This window comes from Peromyscus maniculatus, chromosome 3 (genome assembly GCF_049852395.1).
Source record: "Peromyscus maniculatus bairdii isolate BWxNUB_F1_BW_parent chromosome 3, HU_Pman_BW_mat_3.1, whole genome shotgun sequence".
NCBI classification, from domain to species: domain Eukaryota; kingdom Metazoa; phylum Chordata; class Mammalia; order Rodentia; family Cricetidae; genus Peromyscus; species Peromyscus maniculatus.
In genome coordinates this window covers 65,639,136-65,656,475 of record NC_134854.1, presented here as the reverse complement: position 1 = coordinate 65,656,475, position 17,340 = coordinate 65,639,136, and the positions used below count along the sequence as shown (strand labels likewise).

General features: G+C 51.5%; 2 protein-coding genes across 7 annotated transcripts; one reads left to right on the top strand and one right to left on the bottom strand.

Annotated features, from left to right (window-relative positions):
• Positions 1-4,077: 4,077 nt before the first annotated feature.
• On the top strand, positions 4,078-7,289 carry Rarres2 (retinoic acid receptor responder 2). 2 transcript variants are annotated; one of them, XM_006995434.4, is made up of 6 exons: positions 4,078-4,214; positions 4,663-4,866; positions 5,035-5,139; positions 6,656-6,751; positions 6,919-7,037; positions 7,184-7,289. In XM_006995434.4, exons 2-5 carry the CDS (start codon positions 4,687-4,689, stop codon positions 7,024-7,026), a joined length of 489 nt encoding a protein of 162 aa, XP_006995496.1. In that variant the 5' UTR covers positions 4,078-4,214; positions 4,663-4,686; the 3' UTR covers positions 7,027-7,037; positions 7,184-7,289. The 2 variants fall into 2 exon arrangements, with proteins under 2 accessions (XP_006995496.1, XP_006995495.1); XM_006995433.3 differs by lacking the exon at positions 4,078-4,214 and adding an exon at positions 4,219-4,357.
• On the bottom strand, positions 6,284-14,966 carry Lrrc61 (leucine rich repeat containing 61). Of its 5 annotated transcripts, XM_042273184.2 has the most exons (4): positions 14,306-14,442; positions 13,791-13,951; positions 13,246-13,327; positions 6,284-8,701 (listed from the first exon to the last, which is right to left on the bottom strand). In XM_042273184.2, exon 4 carries the CDS (start codon positions 8,595-8,597, stop codon positions 7,818-7,820), a length of 780 nt encoding a protein of 259 aa, XP_042129118.1. In that variant the 5' UTR covers positions 8,598-8,701; positions 13,246-13,327; positions 13,791-13,951; positions 14,306-14,442; the 3' UTR covers positions 6,284-7,817. The 5 variants fall into 5 exon arrangements, with proteins under 5 accessions (XP_042129118.1, XP_042129121.1, XP_042129119.1 ...); XM_042273187.2 differs by lacking the exon at positions 13,246-13,327 and having other exon boundaries at positions 14,306-14,462; XM_042273185.2 differs by lacking the exon at positions 13,791-13,951 and having other exon boundaries at positions 13,246-13,421; positions 14,306-14,456.
• Between the last annotated feature and the right edge of the window lie 2,374 nt (positions 14,967-17,340).

Sequence of the window (17,340 nt, the reverse complement as noted above, 5' to 3'; positions counted from 1 at the left end):
TCACCAGCCCCGAATCCTTGGACTTGTTCCATTCAACCATGGTGGGTTACAATGGAGTCCTAGGTGTGCAGAGATATGATTTACCTTTTCCCAGCCCTGATGCTCTATTCACAGGGAATGGATGTCCAGTCTCCTTTTTCCTTCATCTCAGCCCTCATGTTTGTCCTGACCATATTCCATTCCTCTCTCATGCAGACGATTGCAACTGACTCCCATAAAGACACCTTCTCCACTCTACTCAATACACAACCACCCCAATGGCACTGTGTGTGCGTGCGTGTGTGTGTGTGTGTGTGTGTGTGTGTGTGTGTGTGTGTGTGTGTGCCAGCCCCTATGTGTAACTTTTTAAAGCTTTTAGAATCACTGTTGAAGTTTAATAGACAAATTATCCACAGGCTGAGAAAGTTTTAAAAATAAGGTACAGTTTCCTTCCCTCACAGGCAACTACTATTATAAGTTTCTTTTCTTTCGAGAAAGATCCCATGTATCTCTATGGACAGTAGACAAGTATGATTCATTCTTAGTTTTAACTCACATGATTGATAACTCTTCCTGTATTATCTACCATCCAGTAAAGCAGCCAGCACCCACATATGAGTTGGCCAGCTTGACATGTGGCTAATGTGACCAAGATGTTAATAGTTTACCTTTTAAAGATTATAATTTATTTTTTCGAGACAGGGTTTCTCTGTGTAGCTTTGCACCCTTCCTGGAACTCACTTGGTAGCCCAGGCTGGCCTCGAACTCACAGAGATTTGCCTGGCTCTGCCTCCCGAGTGCTGGGATTAAAGGCGTGTGCCACCACCGCCCGACTAACAATTATAATTGTGTGTCTGGGTTTGTGAGTGGAAGTGCCCTTGAAGGTCAGAAGCCCCAGAACCTGGAGCCAACGTTACAGGTGGTTATGAGCTGCCTGAAACGGGTGCTTGAGAGCTAACCTCAGGTCCTCTGGAAGACCTGCCAGCACTCTTAACCACGGAACCCTCTCTCCAGTGCCAAAAATGTAATGTTTTAAATATATGTTATATTGAGTTGAGATTTTTAAAAACCAGTGACTTGATATGGACAGGTAATTTTCAAACTGGTTGCCTTTGCATCGAGTCAAATCACTTCTAGCTAGAAGAACAGAGACCACAGGCGTAGAAGCACAAGAATCACTAAAGGGAATTTGTGTGGTCATTACCTACAGTTACAAGAGCTGTTCCGTCATCCACTCCCACCACCCTGCTCCCAGCCTCCCTCTCTCATCCTAGGATAGGTGTCCCTTCTCATGCCCCTCCACATGCAGGACACAGCTGCCATTTTCCTCAGTTCAAGTCCCATATTGGAAGTCTCTGGTCACCAGTCCCCAGGGCATCCCCCAGCATGGGGCCCTGGGCTGGGAAACACTTGCCACATGTGTGCTTATTGACCCTGGATCAGAAAGCTCTTGGGAACCATAGTTGCCATCGGTGGTGGTTAGTTTTAGTTGTCAATGTGACGGAATCTACAGTCACCTGGGAAGAGTCTTAGTGGGGGGTTGTATATATCAGGTGGGCCTGTGGGCATGTCTGGGGATTGTCTTGATTATGAATTGATGTGAGACGACACAGCCTGAAAGTGGGCGTCAGCTGGGCTTAGGCTGGATTACACATGAATGAGTAGAGAGAGCTGCTGAGCAGCGGGTATGCTGAGCAGCAGGTATGCTGAGCAGCGGGTATGCATGCATGCATCCGTCCCCTCTGTGTTCTTGACCATGGCTGGGCTAGCCGCTTGAGTCCCTACCTGACGACCCCCCAGTGATGGACTATAACCTGCAAACAGACTAAGCCCTCTGTCCCTCAAAGTTGCTTTTCTCACGGTATTTTTTTCACAGCAACAGAAGCAGAACCGGACCACCATCTCTCATCTCTGCTCACTGGTAGCTGCCGACTGAAATGCCAGTGAGGGGTTCTTGGGGCTGAAGATCTTGCTGGGACCCTCAGGGCACACGGTAAAGAATCCCTTAGCTCTATATGAAGAATCTGGCAGGGTGTGAACAGTGTGTGGAGAGGACTTTATGCCCAGCTCTGCCAGCCAGCCACTTTCCCTAAGCTATTCCCTGCTCAACAACTCGAGCAAAGGGAGTAAGACCCCCCCTTTCTGCCACACTGGGAGGCCCGTGTGAGACCCTGTTTCAGAGGCCTGCCTTTGTTAGGACTCAGGACTGTAACAGTCTTGGGAAGAGAGAAGACTGCAGCGCTAAAGAATCTCACGTTGAAATAATGAAAAGGCTGGAGCCTGGTGCCAGCCAGGAGGAACTTCTCAGAGAGATTTCAATGCCACACTGGCAACTTGTCAACCATCTTACAAGTGTGACTAGAGGAGGCACTGGTGGCTCGGTGACGACTGTGACCTCAGTGGGACTACATCTGACCGAGACTGCTGAATATGCACACCCCTTGCAGTCCATTTAAAACGGAATTTCAGGGGCTGGAGAGATGCTCAGTGGTTAAACATATTGGATGCTCTTCCAGAGGACCAAGGTTTGGTTCCCAGCATCCACATGGTGGCCAGTCTTCTGTAACTCTAGTTCCAGGTGATCTGATGCCCTTCTCTGGAATCTGTAGACGATAGGCATGCACATGTAGTATAGAGACATGCACACAAGCAAAACATTCATACACAAAAATTACAAAATACCTTTAAAAATTTAATCCAAACTTTATGTCCATGCCTGGAAGACAGACTCTGGGGTCACTGCAGCTCTTTGTCGTCTTCCCAATATGGCCACATTAGTAAATCTTTTTCTGTGTTCACTATTATCTGTCTGTAATTGGGGGCTGACAGCAGAGCCCCGCTTAACGGCCTGTCAGGGACCACACTTGGGCCCTAAGGTCTCAGATAACAAACCTTAGGGATCCATGGAGACTGTTAATGATACGCCATCCCAGGCGGTTCCCATTTGCTCAAGGTACCCAGAAGCTGAGCCAGCATCTGGACACCTGTCTCTCCTTCCCTTCTGAGTTTCAGCAGACATTCCGTCCTACCTGGAGCCCCCTAACACCCCTACAGCCAGTCTGAGACCTTAAGTCGTTTCACTTAGGACGGGACCTCAGGAATGGCCAGGAAAAGCAGCATGTGGAGCCACCAAGGATGGCAGCCCCGCAGGAGCGCCCTCCCTTCTCAGGGTGCATTCCTGGAAGGAGTTGACTGGCAGGAAAGTCTCCCTAGGGATTTCCATCACCCTGGAAAGAAAGGGCAGCCCTGAGTAACTGCGACTGTAAAAGAAAGTTCCTCAGAGAGCACATCAGTCCTTCAGCCCTCAGGGGAATGGTCCACCTGGCCAGCAGAGACCTGGAAAGGCTTCAGCTCCTCCGATAGGAAGCAGTAACATAAGGTATCTGCCCATGTTCAAGTCTTTGGCCGTCTAGCTGGAGACATGAGTCAGGGTCAAGGAGCAGGTGCCAATCCGGGGGGCGGGGGGCACTAGGTAGGTAGAAACACATCCAGCCTCGCACTTCTACATGTGGAGATCCAGGAAATAGGGGTGGTGGATCTGAGGAGTGGAGCTGGAGGCAGGGCCGCAGGAGGGAGGGTCTGCTCGGAGCCTCTGCAAGGAAGAGACTAACGCCAGCCCAAGTTAGGCCGATGTGAGTGAGAGACATCAGCAAGGAGGTGACAGGAGAGAGACAGACGCCTGGAACGGAGACGAAGGCAGCTAGCCAACGGCACGGGCGTTCTCTCACTGGACACACAAGATAAGCCAAAGCAACAAACCTGCTACCTTGGTACTGAAGGAGCCTCAGTTTCCCCATCTGTGGCTTTCTAGTGGAAGATCACCTGTTCAAACCAAGTTCTTCCAAAAGTCATTCCCTCAAGTGACCCCAGTCACGGGCTGAAAGATGACAGAGACAGAGGCTGGAGAAGAAGAGGCAAAGGGGGTAAGATCTGTCTGACACTAGGGAACCCGGAGCCAGGTTGGGACAGGGGTGGAGGGACACCCACCCTGGGGACAGTTGTCTTGATGGCAGCTGCAGCCCTGGTGCAGGGAGGGTTAAGCATTTTGCAGTTCCCATCTGCCCTGGGCTGGCATGTCCTCCCACATTTACGTCTTCTGAAAAATATTCAGCCTGTAGCCGGTCTCATTTGGTGCTCCAGGCCCTCCCCCTCCCCCTCCCTTGGCCCAAGCCAAGAGGAAGGTCAGGGGACTTTGGGAAACGGGAAACTCCAAAACTCCGGACTCTGGGAGAAGGGTCAGTGGGGAAAGGCGGGGCTGTGGGGACCAAAGGAGAGAAAAGGGAGATGAGAGGGCGAGAGGGAACAGCTTCCCGGGAGCTGCCCCAGGGACCGCACAGGGAAAGGCTGCGCTAGAGCAACGAACCTGGTGTTTTTCAAGGTACCAGCGAGGGGCTGGGGATTTGGGAGATGACGGGAAGACCCAGAGGGAAGAGAACATGGCTCAGAAAGAGGCTATCGTGGCCACAGCCAGCCGGACTACTTCCTGGGGCTGTTGACAGGGAACTCTAAAACTTTGCTGGCACCAGGAAACAAGGCCTGGCAGAGTGGGAAGGGCCAGTTGGATTCCCAGTGGAGATTCGGAAAGGGCCACTTCTCCTGGCCCCAGGAATAGGTCAGGGGAGAAGGTGACCCCCCACCGCCACCCCAGCTCTGAGAGCTGAAGACCATACACCATCTTTGCAGGACCCGAAGGCGTGCGGTGAAGCCATGAAGCGCCTGCTGATCTCCCTGGCCTTCTGGCTGGGCGTGGTGGGCATACACGGGACGGAGCTGGAGCTCAGCGAGACACAGCGCAGGGGGTTACAGGTGGCCCTGGAGGAGTTCCACAAACACCCACCCGTGCAGTGGGCCTTCCGAGAGATCGGGGTGGACAGCGCTGACGATACGGTTAGTGCTGTGACAGGGTAAGGGGCGGAGGACCGCCGCCCTGGAGACCAGGGAACGCCAGGCAGCCATCCCCCCAGGCTGTGCCAATTCTAAGGTACGGGGTTTGCGGGAGGAGAGGAGTTACCTGCTGGCCTTCTTGTCTGTCTATGTCTGTCTGTCTGTCTGTAGCTCTACTCAGCCGGCACCTTTGTGAAGTTGGAATTTAAGCTCCAGCAGACCAGCTGCCTCAAGAAGGACTGGAAAAACCCCGAGTGCAAAACCAAACCAAACGGGGTGAGTGAAGGGCTCTTTTGACGGGAGCAGCTGCCTGGGTATGAACTGGAGCCCAGAGAAGCCCTGTGCTCATCACTGGGGGCTGTGGGCAAGGAAGTGGGAAATTTCTCCGTCAGAGAGGGACCACCGTCTAAGCTCCTCCTAAAGAGCGTCTCTAAGGAGCTTCTCCTGTGCCCCGACCAGACTATGGCCGGTTCGCTGCAGGGTTTCACAGTCATCAGCCTCCCTAAGGGGCACTGCTGCTGTGGCGTGACCTCTGGGCTGAAGGTACAGCACTTTGGGTTAAGGTCCTTGCTCTCTAACTAACAGCTTTGTGGGTCACTGAAGGTCTTGGTTCCCTCCATCAGGGAAGGGAAGGGACTGGGTTATACTGGTGATTTACAAGATCTTGGTTCGAGGACCTTTTGTCCAAATTAAATCTTAGGGGGGAATGTAAATATTAGGACAAGGTGGTAAGGGCCCTTGCTGTGCGAGCATGAAGACCTAAGTTTGAATCCCCAGCACCCATATGAAAACAGCTGGGTGTGGACACACATGCCCAGAACTCCTGCACAGTAGTATGCAGAGGATACTCAAGGCTGGCTGGCTGCCAGCCTAATTCCGGGTTCAGTGAGAGATTCTGTCTCAAGGGAATGAAAGAGGATATAGCAGGACACCCAGACGTCCTTGTCTGACACAGAGCGTGTGTGTGTGTGTGTGTGTGTGTGTGTGTGTGTGTGTGTGTGTGCACGCACACACACACACACCAGAGAGAAACAGAAACAGACACCATCTGGGGAGGGTTCTTGCCTTTATACATGTTTGCACACTCACACAAGCACTTGTGAACACACCCATGCAGAATACGGCATGTGAGCAGTAAACTTACGCATGCTCACACAGGAATGATTCCCACACAAGTACTGCAGTCTGCAGGCAAGGCAGGGTAGTATACACTTGAAATTCCAGCACTGGGGAGGTTAAAGCAGGTGAACCACAAGTTCTAGAGCAGTCTGGGCTGCTTCTTAAGACCAGGCCCAAAGAAGAGAACTTCTAAAAATCTCCTACCCCAGGGTGGACTGCATGTCCATCTGGCTTGCCTATCCCCTTACCCCTTGGATTAGTTATATTTCTGTTGCTGTGATAAAACACAATGACCCAAACCAACTAGTAGGAAAGCTTTATTTCGCCTCACAGTTCCAGAGGGATAAAAGTCCATCATGGCAGGGAGGCAGGGAGATGCATCTACCAGCAGGCACCGTATCCAGAGCAGGAATCTGAGGGCTCACATCCTCAAAAGCAAGCAGGAAGCAGAAAGAGTGGCCTGCCCCCGTGACACATTTCCCCATCAAAGGCAAACCTAACCGTCCCGAAACAGCCACCAACCAGAGAGCAGGTGTTCGAATATCTGGACCTATCAGGCACATTCTCACCCAAACCACTACCTCCCTCCACTCTAGAGAACGCCAAGGCCAGGCCCCACTGACCTTCGTGGTGTCCTCACTCCTTTTTCCCTCTCTCACACTCTCCACCCCAGAGAAAGCGGAAATGCCTGGCCTGCATCAAATTGGACCCCAAGGGTAAAGTTCTGGGCCGGATGGTCCACTGTCCGATACTGAGGCAAGGGCCTCAGGTAAGAAGGGACAGAGGTTAGGGAGGGGGCGGGAGCAGCCCACGCCTGGGTCTGTGGGATAAGCACCGGAAGCTGGAAGGAGAGTGGGATGGGGTGGCTGAGACACTCCCCGGGCTGCGGTGGTGCCTCTCCCCCCAGGCACCGCTGCAGCACCCTGGTCCTGGCAGGAGCCTCAGGAGGTCCAGTGCACTAAGGTAGAACAGGCTGGCGAGGACCCCCGCAGCTACTTCTTCCCTGGACAGTTTGCCTTCTCCAGGTCCCGGCAGCCCAAATAAGCCCTGCACAGGTAGGCTATTGGAGGGGAGAGAGCGCCCTTGGCGTGAAAACCGGACGGAGGGAGGCAGAGAAGGGGTGTGCGAAACTTGGCTGAAAGCTAAGATCAGACCAAAACCACCTCGTTCGTACTCAGTCTGGTTTCCCCTTCTTCTCTAGAACTCCATCTTCCTGTGCAGCTGTGGCAGCAGCCAGTGGAAGCACACCGGCTCCCAAAGACGAAATATTCCAAGCTAATAAAATTGCTGAGTCTGTTCATTTCCAACCTTGTGTTGTTGCTCTTCCCGCAGCTCAGCCTGCACATGTAAGGAAAGCTCAGGGTTGGGTGTGTAAGTGAGTCCCCACACTTCCTGCCTAGTACAGGAAGGAGCATGTAGGGTGAGTGTAGAATCTCCTACAGGACCAAAACGGAGGCATGGAAGCCTGCACTTTTGCTGAGGAAGAGACAAGAAATGATCCAAATGAGCAGAGAACTATTTAATCAGTTAGCAGGTGGCAAGTAACCTTGCCCACAAAGCCTCAGGCTCGGCACTTGGGAGAGCCCGGGCTCAGCATGCCCCTGGACCTGGCTGCAGCATTTGCCAGATCGTGAGGGGAATCTCCTATACCTGCTAGAGGCCAGCCGGAAAGCATGTCCCTGCTCGTGTGTTAGGATGCTCTCAAGAAAGGGGTAAATGAACAACCTACTTTGCAAGGTCAGTGACCAGAGAAAACCAGAGAGGCAAGGGCATGGGGTAGGAAAGAGATGTAGGCAACATCACGACAATGAGAATACCTGGGCTGTGAGGCGCATTCAGAAGACAAAGGAAGAGGTGGTTTCTGCCGGGCTCAGGGCCTGCTGGGCCTGCGCCAAGCAGTCACCGGCCTGGCGGTCCAGGTCAAGGCATTCCTGCAGTGTGTCCTGGAACTGCCTGCAGGCCTCTTCCAAAATGGAGCTGTTCTGCATGGGCCAGAATTCCCAGTAGTCAGGATCCACCCATGGCTGGGCCTCTATTGCTCTGGGGCCTGGGCTGGAGCTGGGGCGCAAGGAACTGTCCAGGTCTCGGCATAACTGGTACAGCTCACTGCCCTGCCCACTCACACGTTCCCCGTCTATGACTTTGAGACCAGGTAGCAGCTCTCGAACCACAGCCCAGTAAGAGGGACTGGCGCATAGCGGGTTGCTTAGCCGGGCCAAAGGGTCCCGGAGCCTCAGGTGCTCCAAGCCCTGCAGCCCAGCCAGACACTGCAGCTGGCTAGGAGTAGCCAGCAGGTTACCAGCAACATTGAGGCTCTGCAGGTTTTCACAGGCTGCCAGTGGCTCCAGCCCTGTGAGCCGATTATTGGAGACATTGAGCACAGCCAGCTGGCGCAGGGATGCCAGTGGGCCCAGGTGGGTAAGTGCGTTGCCCGATAGGTCAAGCCACTCAAGGCTCAGGCACTCCCCCAAACAGCCCAGGTCCACCAGCCCCAAACCCCGAAGTTTCAGCAATAGGATGGAATCAAGGGCAAACTCTCCAGAGCGGGACTTCAGCAGCTGGGGTGTGATGCTCAGCATCTCGGTCTCTCCTGGCTTCTCTCCAGGAGGCTCCATGATACTGAGGATTCAGATGGCCTGGCCCTGGCAGTGCTTAGAGTCACAGGGATGTGGTGTCTCTGGGGATCAGCCAGCTGCTCTCCTTCATCTCTACTGGGGCCCTAAAGAGAGAGAGAGAGAGAGTCAGGCCAGCCTCTCCTGAGCATCTGTGTCCTGTGCTACAGGGAACAGCAGGATGCCATGCAGACAGCATGAAATCCTTGTGCTCACAGGAACCAGAAAATGTTAAACACAGAGAGAGAGGGAGGGAGGGAGGGAGGGAGGGAGGGAGGGAGGGAGGGAGGGAGGGAGGGAGGGAGAGAGAGAGAGAGAGAGAGAGAGAGAGAGAGAGAGAGAGAGAGAGAGAGACCTGTTTTCTGCTCAGAGGGTTGGGAATGGAAGTGGTTAACAGCCTAGGTGACCTCTGTGCTATCTGTATGACCAAGATCACACCAGATCCTCCCTTGGGACCTTAAGATGACGCATGTATTCTATCTACAGAACCCATCTTTAGGGAAGAGGTGACATGTACTTTGAAAGGAGTTTCAATGTAATTATGCCTTAAACTTAATTGTGCAAATGAGATTGTTACACCAGAAAACTTTTTTCCAAATTATACTGTACTTAAAAATGCCTAAAATAACCTGCCTGGTGCTGGACTCTAGAGGTTTGAACCAACACCGGCTACTGAATCATGTTAAACTGGACTTTCTTCTTGCCTCACATGCATACTTTCTGGCCATGGTGTTTGCAGAGGCCCCCACAATGGCAGACCCACCAGCCTTGATTCTCGGAGTGAATGGCCAAGACAGCCAAGGCCTGAGACCATCTAAGCAACAGAGCAGGACACAGCCCCAGCCTGGGGAAGAGGCTCTGGCTCACTCCAATGGTCACATCCATGCTATATGAAGCTTAGGACCCATATTGCCAGTTTGGCTCTAATCTGGACTTCAAAAATATTGATACTTGAGCCGGGCATTGGTGGCACACGCCTTTAATCCCAGCACTCGGGAGGCAGAGCCAGGCGGATCTCCGTGAGTTCGAGGCCAGCCTGGGCTACCAAGTGAGCTCCAGGAAAGGCGCAAAGCTACACAGAGAAACCCTGTCTCGAAAAACCAAAAAAAAACCAAAAACAAAACAAAAAAAAAATTGATACTTGACTTTTCTAGTAACTATTATGATATACCTTTATTAACCCTAAGAGGTTCCTTTGGGAAAAGTTAAATTTTTTTACTGACTGGCTGTTTTATTGATATTTTTGAGACAGGGTCTCATGTAACCCAAGTTGGCTTTGAGTTCTTAATCCCCCTGCTCTCCTCCATGCCACCCCACCCCTGAGAACTAGGATTACAGACTTATACCACCACTCCTGGCTTAGCTTTATTTTTAAATAGACAACAGGTAATTGCCACCTTCCAGGCATGCAGACTCAATGAGAACATGCTGTAACGTCTTTCATTCACTCGAAAATGTTATTTCCATCTTCCCAACATTATCACTAAAATTAAAATGGTATCTAGAGTATGCAGACCAACTTATACCTCTGGCTAGAGCTCTAAGGCCTGAGAGGTAGGTAGGCATTTAGTCCTAGGCACAGAGGAAACTGGTCAAGAGGGGCAGGACAGGGTGCGGTGAGCGGGTTTCACACTGTTGCTCCAACTCCAGGCAACCACTCTCCCACCCCCCTAGCTCCCCAACCAGCTCCTCTGCTTCCGCCTCACTTCTCAGGTCAGCATGAAGGCAATGACCACCCTGTGCTGGACGGCACAGTGCAGCTGAAGGCATGGCACCACAGCCCAACAGGGCAGGCTAGGGGAGGCGAAGAAGTCCAGGAAGCCATTTTGGAGCAAGGAGCAGGAGTGCCTAGGACAGTTCTGAAACATGGGGAGGGCGAGCATGTCATCGGCGGCTGTGGGACAGTGAGCCCATGTGTGTGTGTGACGTCACTGTGAGGAGTCTGCCTGTGGGGGAGGGGCAACGCTGATGCTGCCCACAGAGGATAAAAGTTCACTCGGATAGAAAAACAAAAGCAGGCTTCATTCCAAATACCATTCCCAAACTGCAGACTTTGGCCGGCCCCGACTCAGGAGTCCGAGCTAGATGGGTAGTTACACCTACAAAGAACATTAGGTCACTGCCAATGCCAAGGCTGCTCAGAGCCTGTAGCTGGAAGGCTCTGGGGGCTCCCAAGACTAAGTTCACATGAGCAACACAACACCGCTTAGTGTCCTCTCCTCCGAGGAAAGCAGGCTCGGAGCACCATCCATCGGTGATGGCTACTCACTGGCACTGTCTTCAACGAGCTCCCCACCAAGGATGTGACGAGGCTAGGCATGGATCTTGCACACCCTCTCAACAGTACATCTGAGGAGGGTATTCTTGACTTCATGATAGTCATTCCTCTGTCAGCTCACTAGCCTGTAACATTCCAGTCCTCTGGGATATCTGGGACATCTGGGACATCTGGGTATTAGGTAACGCACCACAGCAGGGCCGGCAGCACTGGCAGACAAGCCCTCCTGCTGTACCCACTGTCCCTGTCACCCCCTCACCTGGGCTGCCCACAGCTGGACCCCTTTCCCACTCAAGCCCTTGCTTACTGACGGGCCAGGACTAACATGTGCGACCACCCCTGAGATTTACATTGCCTGACGACAGTCTGACACCCAACACAGGAGATGCAGCTGGTATTACGTCCATGAAACAAACAAAACCTCTCGGATGTCCGGAATGGGCTTGGTCTGGGGAATGTGGGGCATAATCAACCTCTGTGATCCTTCCTTTCTGATAAGACATTTCAAGCCAGGGGGCTCTTAAAGGCTTGGCCCAGGCCCTGACTTCTTCCTCATGCCAGGACACAAGAGCTTTTTCATATACACTCCCTCCCCCCCCCCCAGACAGGGTTTCTCTGTGTAACAAACCTGGCTGTCTTGGAACTCTGTAGATCAGGGTGGCCTGGAACTCACAGAGATCCGCCTGCCTCTGCCTCTGCCTCCTGAGTGCTGAGATTAAAGGCATGTGCCACCACCACCCAGACTTTCATATACTTCTTAAGGTGCCAGATGGACTGTGGTGGTTTGAATGAAAATGGCCCCCACAGGCTTATGGGGAGCAGCACTATTAGGAGGTGTGGCCTTGTTGGGGGGAAGTGTGTCACTGAGGGGGGGCTTTGAGGTTTGAGATGCTCAAGCCAGGCCCGGTGTCCCCCTCTCTCTTCCTGCTGCCTATGGGTCCAGATGTAGGACTCTCAGCTCCTTCTCCAGCACCATGTCTGCCTGCACGCCACTGCGCTTCCTACCACGATGATAATGGACTGAACCTCTGAACCTGTAAGCCAGCCCCAGTTAAATATTTTCCGCTGTAAGAGTTGTCGTGGTCATGGTGTTCAGCAATAGGAACCATGACTAAGACAGGGACCATGAGGATGTCAGCTTGCCCTGTCTCCGCATCTTCCCTAGAATGGTTTACCTCCAACCTGTCATGACTAGTCACGTGGGAAAGCTGAAGGAAGGGCTGGACAGTTAGGTTAGAGGAGGCCTGGCCAACAGTGAGCAGCCAAGGCTTGTCTTCTTCCCCGCCTTCTCCCCTCCCTCTCCATTCCCACACCTCTGCCTGGACACCTTCTCAGGTGGACAGGCACAAGTTTGCAGCCATGAGTTCTGGAGACTCCTTCTGGCTTACTCTGCCCACATGGCCAGCACTTCACCTGGGAAATAGTGATTTCTCCAAAGAACATGTTTTTCTCTTCCCAATGTAGGCAGTTGGGTATAGAACCTTCTCCCTGCTTCTCCAGGAAAACTTGGTCAGCTACAGGACCAATGTGCCACTTGGTAGGGAGCAAGGGCTGTTTCTTCGTAAGGACAAGTCTTTTTCATGCTTTTTTCCAGGAGCAAGAGGTCCTGATTTTCCCCCCTTGTATTCACAAGGTCATCTTTATGCCCAGAAAATCAATTTACCCTGTCTTTGACAGGTCTTCCCTCAGCCCAGCTAAGTCTAAGGGGAGGTCTTGGTAGCTCTGGTGTTGAAGTCAGGCCTGGGATAAGCTAGGGTGGCAGCTGGGTTTTTGGGCCTGGTCACAGGAGAGTTGGTGCTCACAGCAGGGTCTTCCTGTCCCACTGATCCTGGGAGTGTCCTCTCTAGGGTGACTTATCTTTTCCCATTTCAATACGCTTGGAAACTTGGGAGAATGAGAAGATGAGCCCAGGCAGCAAGGCAATATGAAAATCATGCCTCTCAGTCACCCTCTGTAATTCTGGGGACTTCAAGGCCAGAGGCCAGACAAGAAAGAGAACCAAAGAGCATGAGGCAGTGAAATACACAAACGACAGTGAGAAGCAATCTCAGGACACAACTCCTTGGCGAAGTGTGATTCTATTCTTCCAGCTGGGTCTCATGGTCCCCTGCACACTGGACCTGTGTTCATCATTTTTGCCAACTAACTGTTCTTCTTTTTCCTTCAGTGTCTGAGGTCAGAGGCACCTGATCTTTTTGTTTTGTGGACAAAGCATGCAAAGGTCCTGTGGTCATTCACTAAGCCATGCTGATGGGGACTAACCTCAGGAGTGAGCAGTGTTTCTGGGACTGCATGGCTCCAGATCTCTGGATCCTGACCACCTGGGCTGCTCTTGGTACCAAGAGACCAGACACAATGTGCTACGTGACTCACCTGTTAAATTAGCAGCTAGCCTGCAGAGTCCTAGGCTAGAGGCTTTGCTCATGTACTCTGCAGTTCCTTCTTGGGAAGTCAGCTGTGAAAAGTCACAGGGCAGTTATGTTCTCCAGGAGCTGGACCAGAGGTATCTGTGGTGATATTTTGTTTGTGCTCTAATCAATTAAGCTTGCCTGGAGATCAGAGTATGGAGTTAGCCACTAGAGGCCAGGCAGTGGTGGCACACACCTCTAATCCCAGCACTTGGGATCTCATGCCTTTGATGCTAAAACCTGCAACCTACAGATGAACAATCTTCTGGCATCTGTTCACCTGGACTAGGAAATGCTTTGATCCTAAAACCTGCAACCTACAGATGAACAATCTTCTGGCATCTGTTCACCTGGACTAGGAGATGCCTCTGCTCATACCATGTGTTGTCTGTTAGATTATGACGTTCTCTTTATTCTTCTGCCAATTGTTCCCAGGAGCATGCTCAGAAGGGACCTTGCCTCCTAATTCTACCCCGCTGCACCCCACCAGCCTTGTTCAGCTCAACTCACCCTGGGCCTTCCACAGTTCCACGGCATACAAACTCGCCAGCTTCCTCTCTCCCACCTTTCTACTAAAAGAAGGTTGTGCCATGATGTCTCATCCCAACCGAGGTTTTGACCATTTGCTGAGAGATGTTTTAAATAACACTCAACCAGCCTTTGAGCTCACACTAGCAAAAAACAAAGCAAAAACCATGGATAGTTTCCTGCTGGAAGACGACACTTCCCAGCTTCCCTAGTGGGCTACCGAAGTCATTTCCACCCACTTCTGCCTCTCTAAGAGGCTGCATCCCATGTTCCCCTGCAGGCATTTTTGCTATCTACATCTGTGGGTGACAAAATGCTCCCTCGCCGTGAATAAACGTGGCCCCCGTAAAGTCAGACCAAGCCTTTCTTCCCGCCTTGCTCGCTCTCTCTCTCTACAGCTGCTCTTTTTAAATAATCTATGACACTCGCAGAACCCTTGTTGCTATGTCCACCCAGATGCTGCGATCGTGGGCTAGGGCGACCACGGCTGCACCCACCTCACGGGACCGTCACCGGTTAAGGCGGTTCTGTCTGTAACTACTCAGAGCAGTTCCGGGCGTTGAGGGAGTGACCACTTATAGCTGGCGGTTCCGGAAGGATCGGGCCTCCCGGGGCACACAGAGCGCGGCGCTACTGCACTTCCGGCGCAGGCCCAGCCTACTCCGGAACCCGCGAGTGGCCGGAAGGGGCGGGGATCCGTGATGCGCAGACGGGGCTGCGTCCGAGGGAAGGGCTGTGTCCCGCTCGGTGTACGGATTGCACAGATAGTCGGCCAGAGAAAATTCCAGTTCTCTGGTCTGGAAGCCGCGGGCAGTGGTGCGGGGGGATTTTGTTCCTGTTAATAAGTTTGGTCATTAGTTCATTTAGCGGTGCGGCGTTGGGGAGGGCATTGATAGATCCTTAACGGATGCGATTTCGGTGCCGGTCCGTGTGCCCGACGCAGGCCGGTGGTGACCTAGATTTTCTAATCCGTTAAATGGTGCCCGGTGCGTGCTCCCCAACCCGCCCGTGGTGGTGCGGTCATGCCCACCGCTTTGCACTGCAGACAAAAGGCGCCACAATGACGATAAGAAGGACCCCCCTCTTGGAAACGTTACCCATACTTTCAGAAACCTACCTCCCAGTGTTTCCTGAGACAAATGTGCACTGCCTGGGGATGCCCCCAGAGGTCTTGCACCCAGGGACGTCACCAGCGCAAACTGCCACCTTTGCAAATGACATTGTCCAAGGGGTAAAGAAGTCACCCTGACTGGACGCAGGGGAGAATCTTTCACTTTGGATTCACAGGCCACTTGGAGATTTCTACATTGGTCCGGGAGCTAGGATTTTCCATCTCCTGATGCTCCCCCTGCCCTCAGACAAAGCAATTCCAGGTCACTCCTCAAGCCTGGGCTGGCAAAGTATAGGCATTTTTGTTTTGATCCCATTTGAACCTCTTCGTGTGATGGACCAGCCTAAATCCATTTTAAGATTAGAAGCCATCTTGTTACAAGGTCAAAATAAGTTCGCTCTTGTTTTCTGTAAAACTTAAGTGTGACCATGTCTTGACCTGTTTTCTGGAGATGTTCCACTTAGTTCCTACGTAACCCAAATCCTTGGAAACCCCCTAGCCTTGCAGTTTGGAGGCTATAGAAAAACCTCTTTTTCCTGTGCTCAGTGTTACTCTCTCAAATCCCGCTTTAGGGAGATAGCCCTGTCTGACAGAAATAAAGCTTGCATAATTCGACCAGGAAATTTGGGTTGTTGGTCTTTATAGTCTTGTTCAGTGGGATTAACACGTGCTTCAGAAATGGGAGTGCTTATTTCTCCATTACCCATCACATGGCATGTTAGATTAAGGAATGTTAAGGATGCTAAGGAAAAATTGTCAAAAATACCTCTTAAGCTGGGCAGTGGTGGCACACGCCTTTAATTCCAGCACTCGGGAGATAGAGACAGGAGGATCTCTGTGAGTTCAAGGCGAGCCTGGACTACAGAGCAAGTTCCAGAACAGGCAGGGTGGTTACACAAAGATACACTTGGTGACACAAAGAAATACCCCCCCACACACACACACATAAAACCCCTCTTATGACAAGAAGGAAAACTATTCAAGAAGAAACTACTGTTGAGAATAAAGATTTTGATGGTGAAGTACTTATGTGTGAGGCCCTGGCTTCCAGCCTCACACCACCATGACAGTTGGTGTTCCAGTAGGGGAGAGTGGGCAGCCATACTCGGCTCCTAACACAGCTAGGACAATGGGAGAATTATAGCCCAGAAGCAGGAGTGGAGTCTGTGCCTAGAAAATAACCAAGTGCAAAAACACGCTCTCAAACATACTTAGACATTCTTGTCTCCTGGCAACAGCAGCCCACTCTCTCGTGCTTGACTTGAAACATTTTGACATTTTGCTTTTGGGAGTTAAGTCTAGCCCTGCCTTCTAAACAAACTATTTTTGTTTGTGGTTTGTCTTTTTTCCATTTAGAAGGTCAGTTCTCCCACAGTCTCTCTGTCCCTGCTGGCCCCTTCTGTGTAGCATACCTGATCTATTCCTGGTTTCTATGATCTGTTCTTGCAGCTTTCTGTTCCATTCTGTTCTCGTTGGCTGCCCCCACAGAAATACCTGCTATACTTCTTTTTACAGCAAAATCTAGATCTGAGAAATGCTAAAACTTCTCAAGTGTGCACATCAGCAGGTTTTGACAATACTCTCTGTATAACCACTACAGTCAAGATATGGGCTGTGCCATTTCCCAGCTAACCCCCTACCCTCCCTCCCACCCTTCCTCCCCAAGTAACTGGTAATCTTGTTACTAAGGACTAGATTACATTTTTCTAATCTCCCTCCCCCTTGGGTTTATTTAATTTTTGTTTGTTTTGTTTTGAGACAGAGTCTCACTGTGTAGCCCTGGCTGTCCTGGAATTCACAGAGCTCCACCTGCCTCTGCCTCCAGTGTGCTGAGATTAGAGGTATGCACCATTATGCCCAGCTTCTAGTCTCTTATGGAGCTGGAACGATATGGTATTGCTATGGCGTAGATACTGGTGCCCCCCCGAAACCCCCATCCTTATTTTGAAATTGTTATTATTATATGATGAGGCCTTTGGAAGGTGATTGTCTTGAAAGTGGAACCTTTGAATGGGTTTAGTGCCCTAATTAAAGAGATCTGGAGAGCTAACTTGTTCTTCATCATGTGAAAACATGTTAGAAGTCACTGTTTATGAAGAAGACATAAACATCCTTTGTTTATAAGCCACGGCCCCGCAGTATTTTATTAAAGCAGCTGTGCTGGATCGCTTTATGTCACCTTGACTCTAGCTGAAGTCATCTGAGAGGGGGGAACTTCAAGTGAGAAAATGCCTCCGTAAGATCCAGCTGTAGCGCATTTTCTCATTGGTTACTGACGTGAGCCCATTGTGAGTGGTGCCACCCCTGGGCTGCTGTAAGGAAGCAGGCTGAACAAGCCAGTAAGCAGCAGTCCTCCATGGAACTGCCTCAGCTCCTGCCTCCAGGTTCCTGCCCTGTTCGAATTCCTGTCCTGACTTCCTT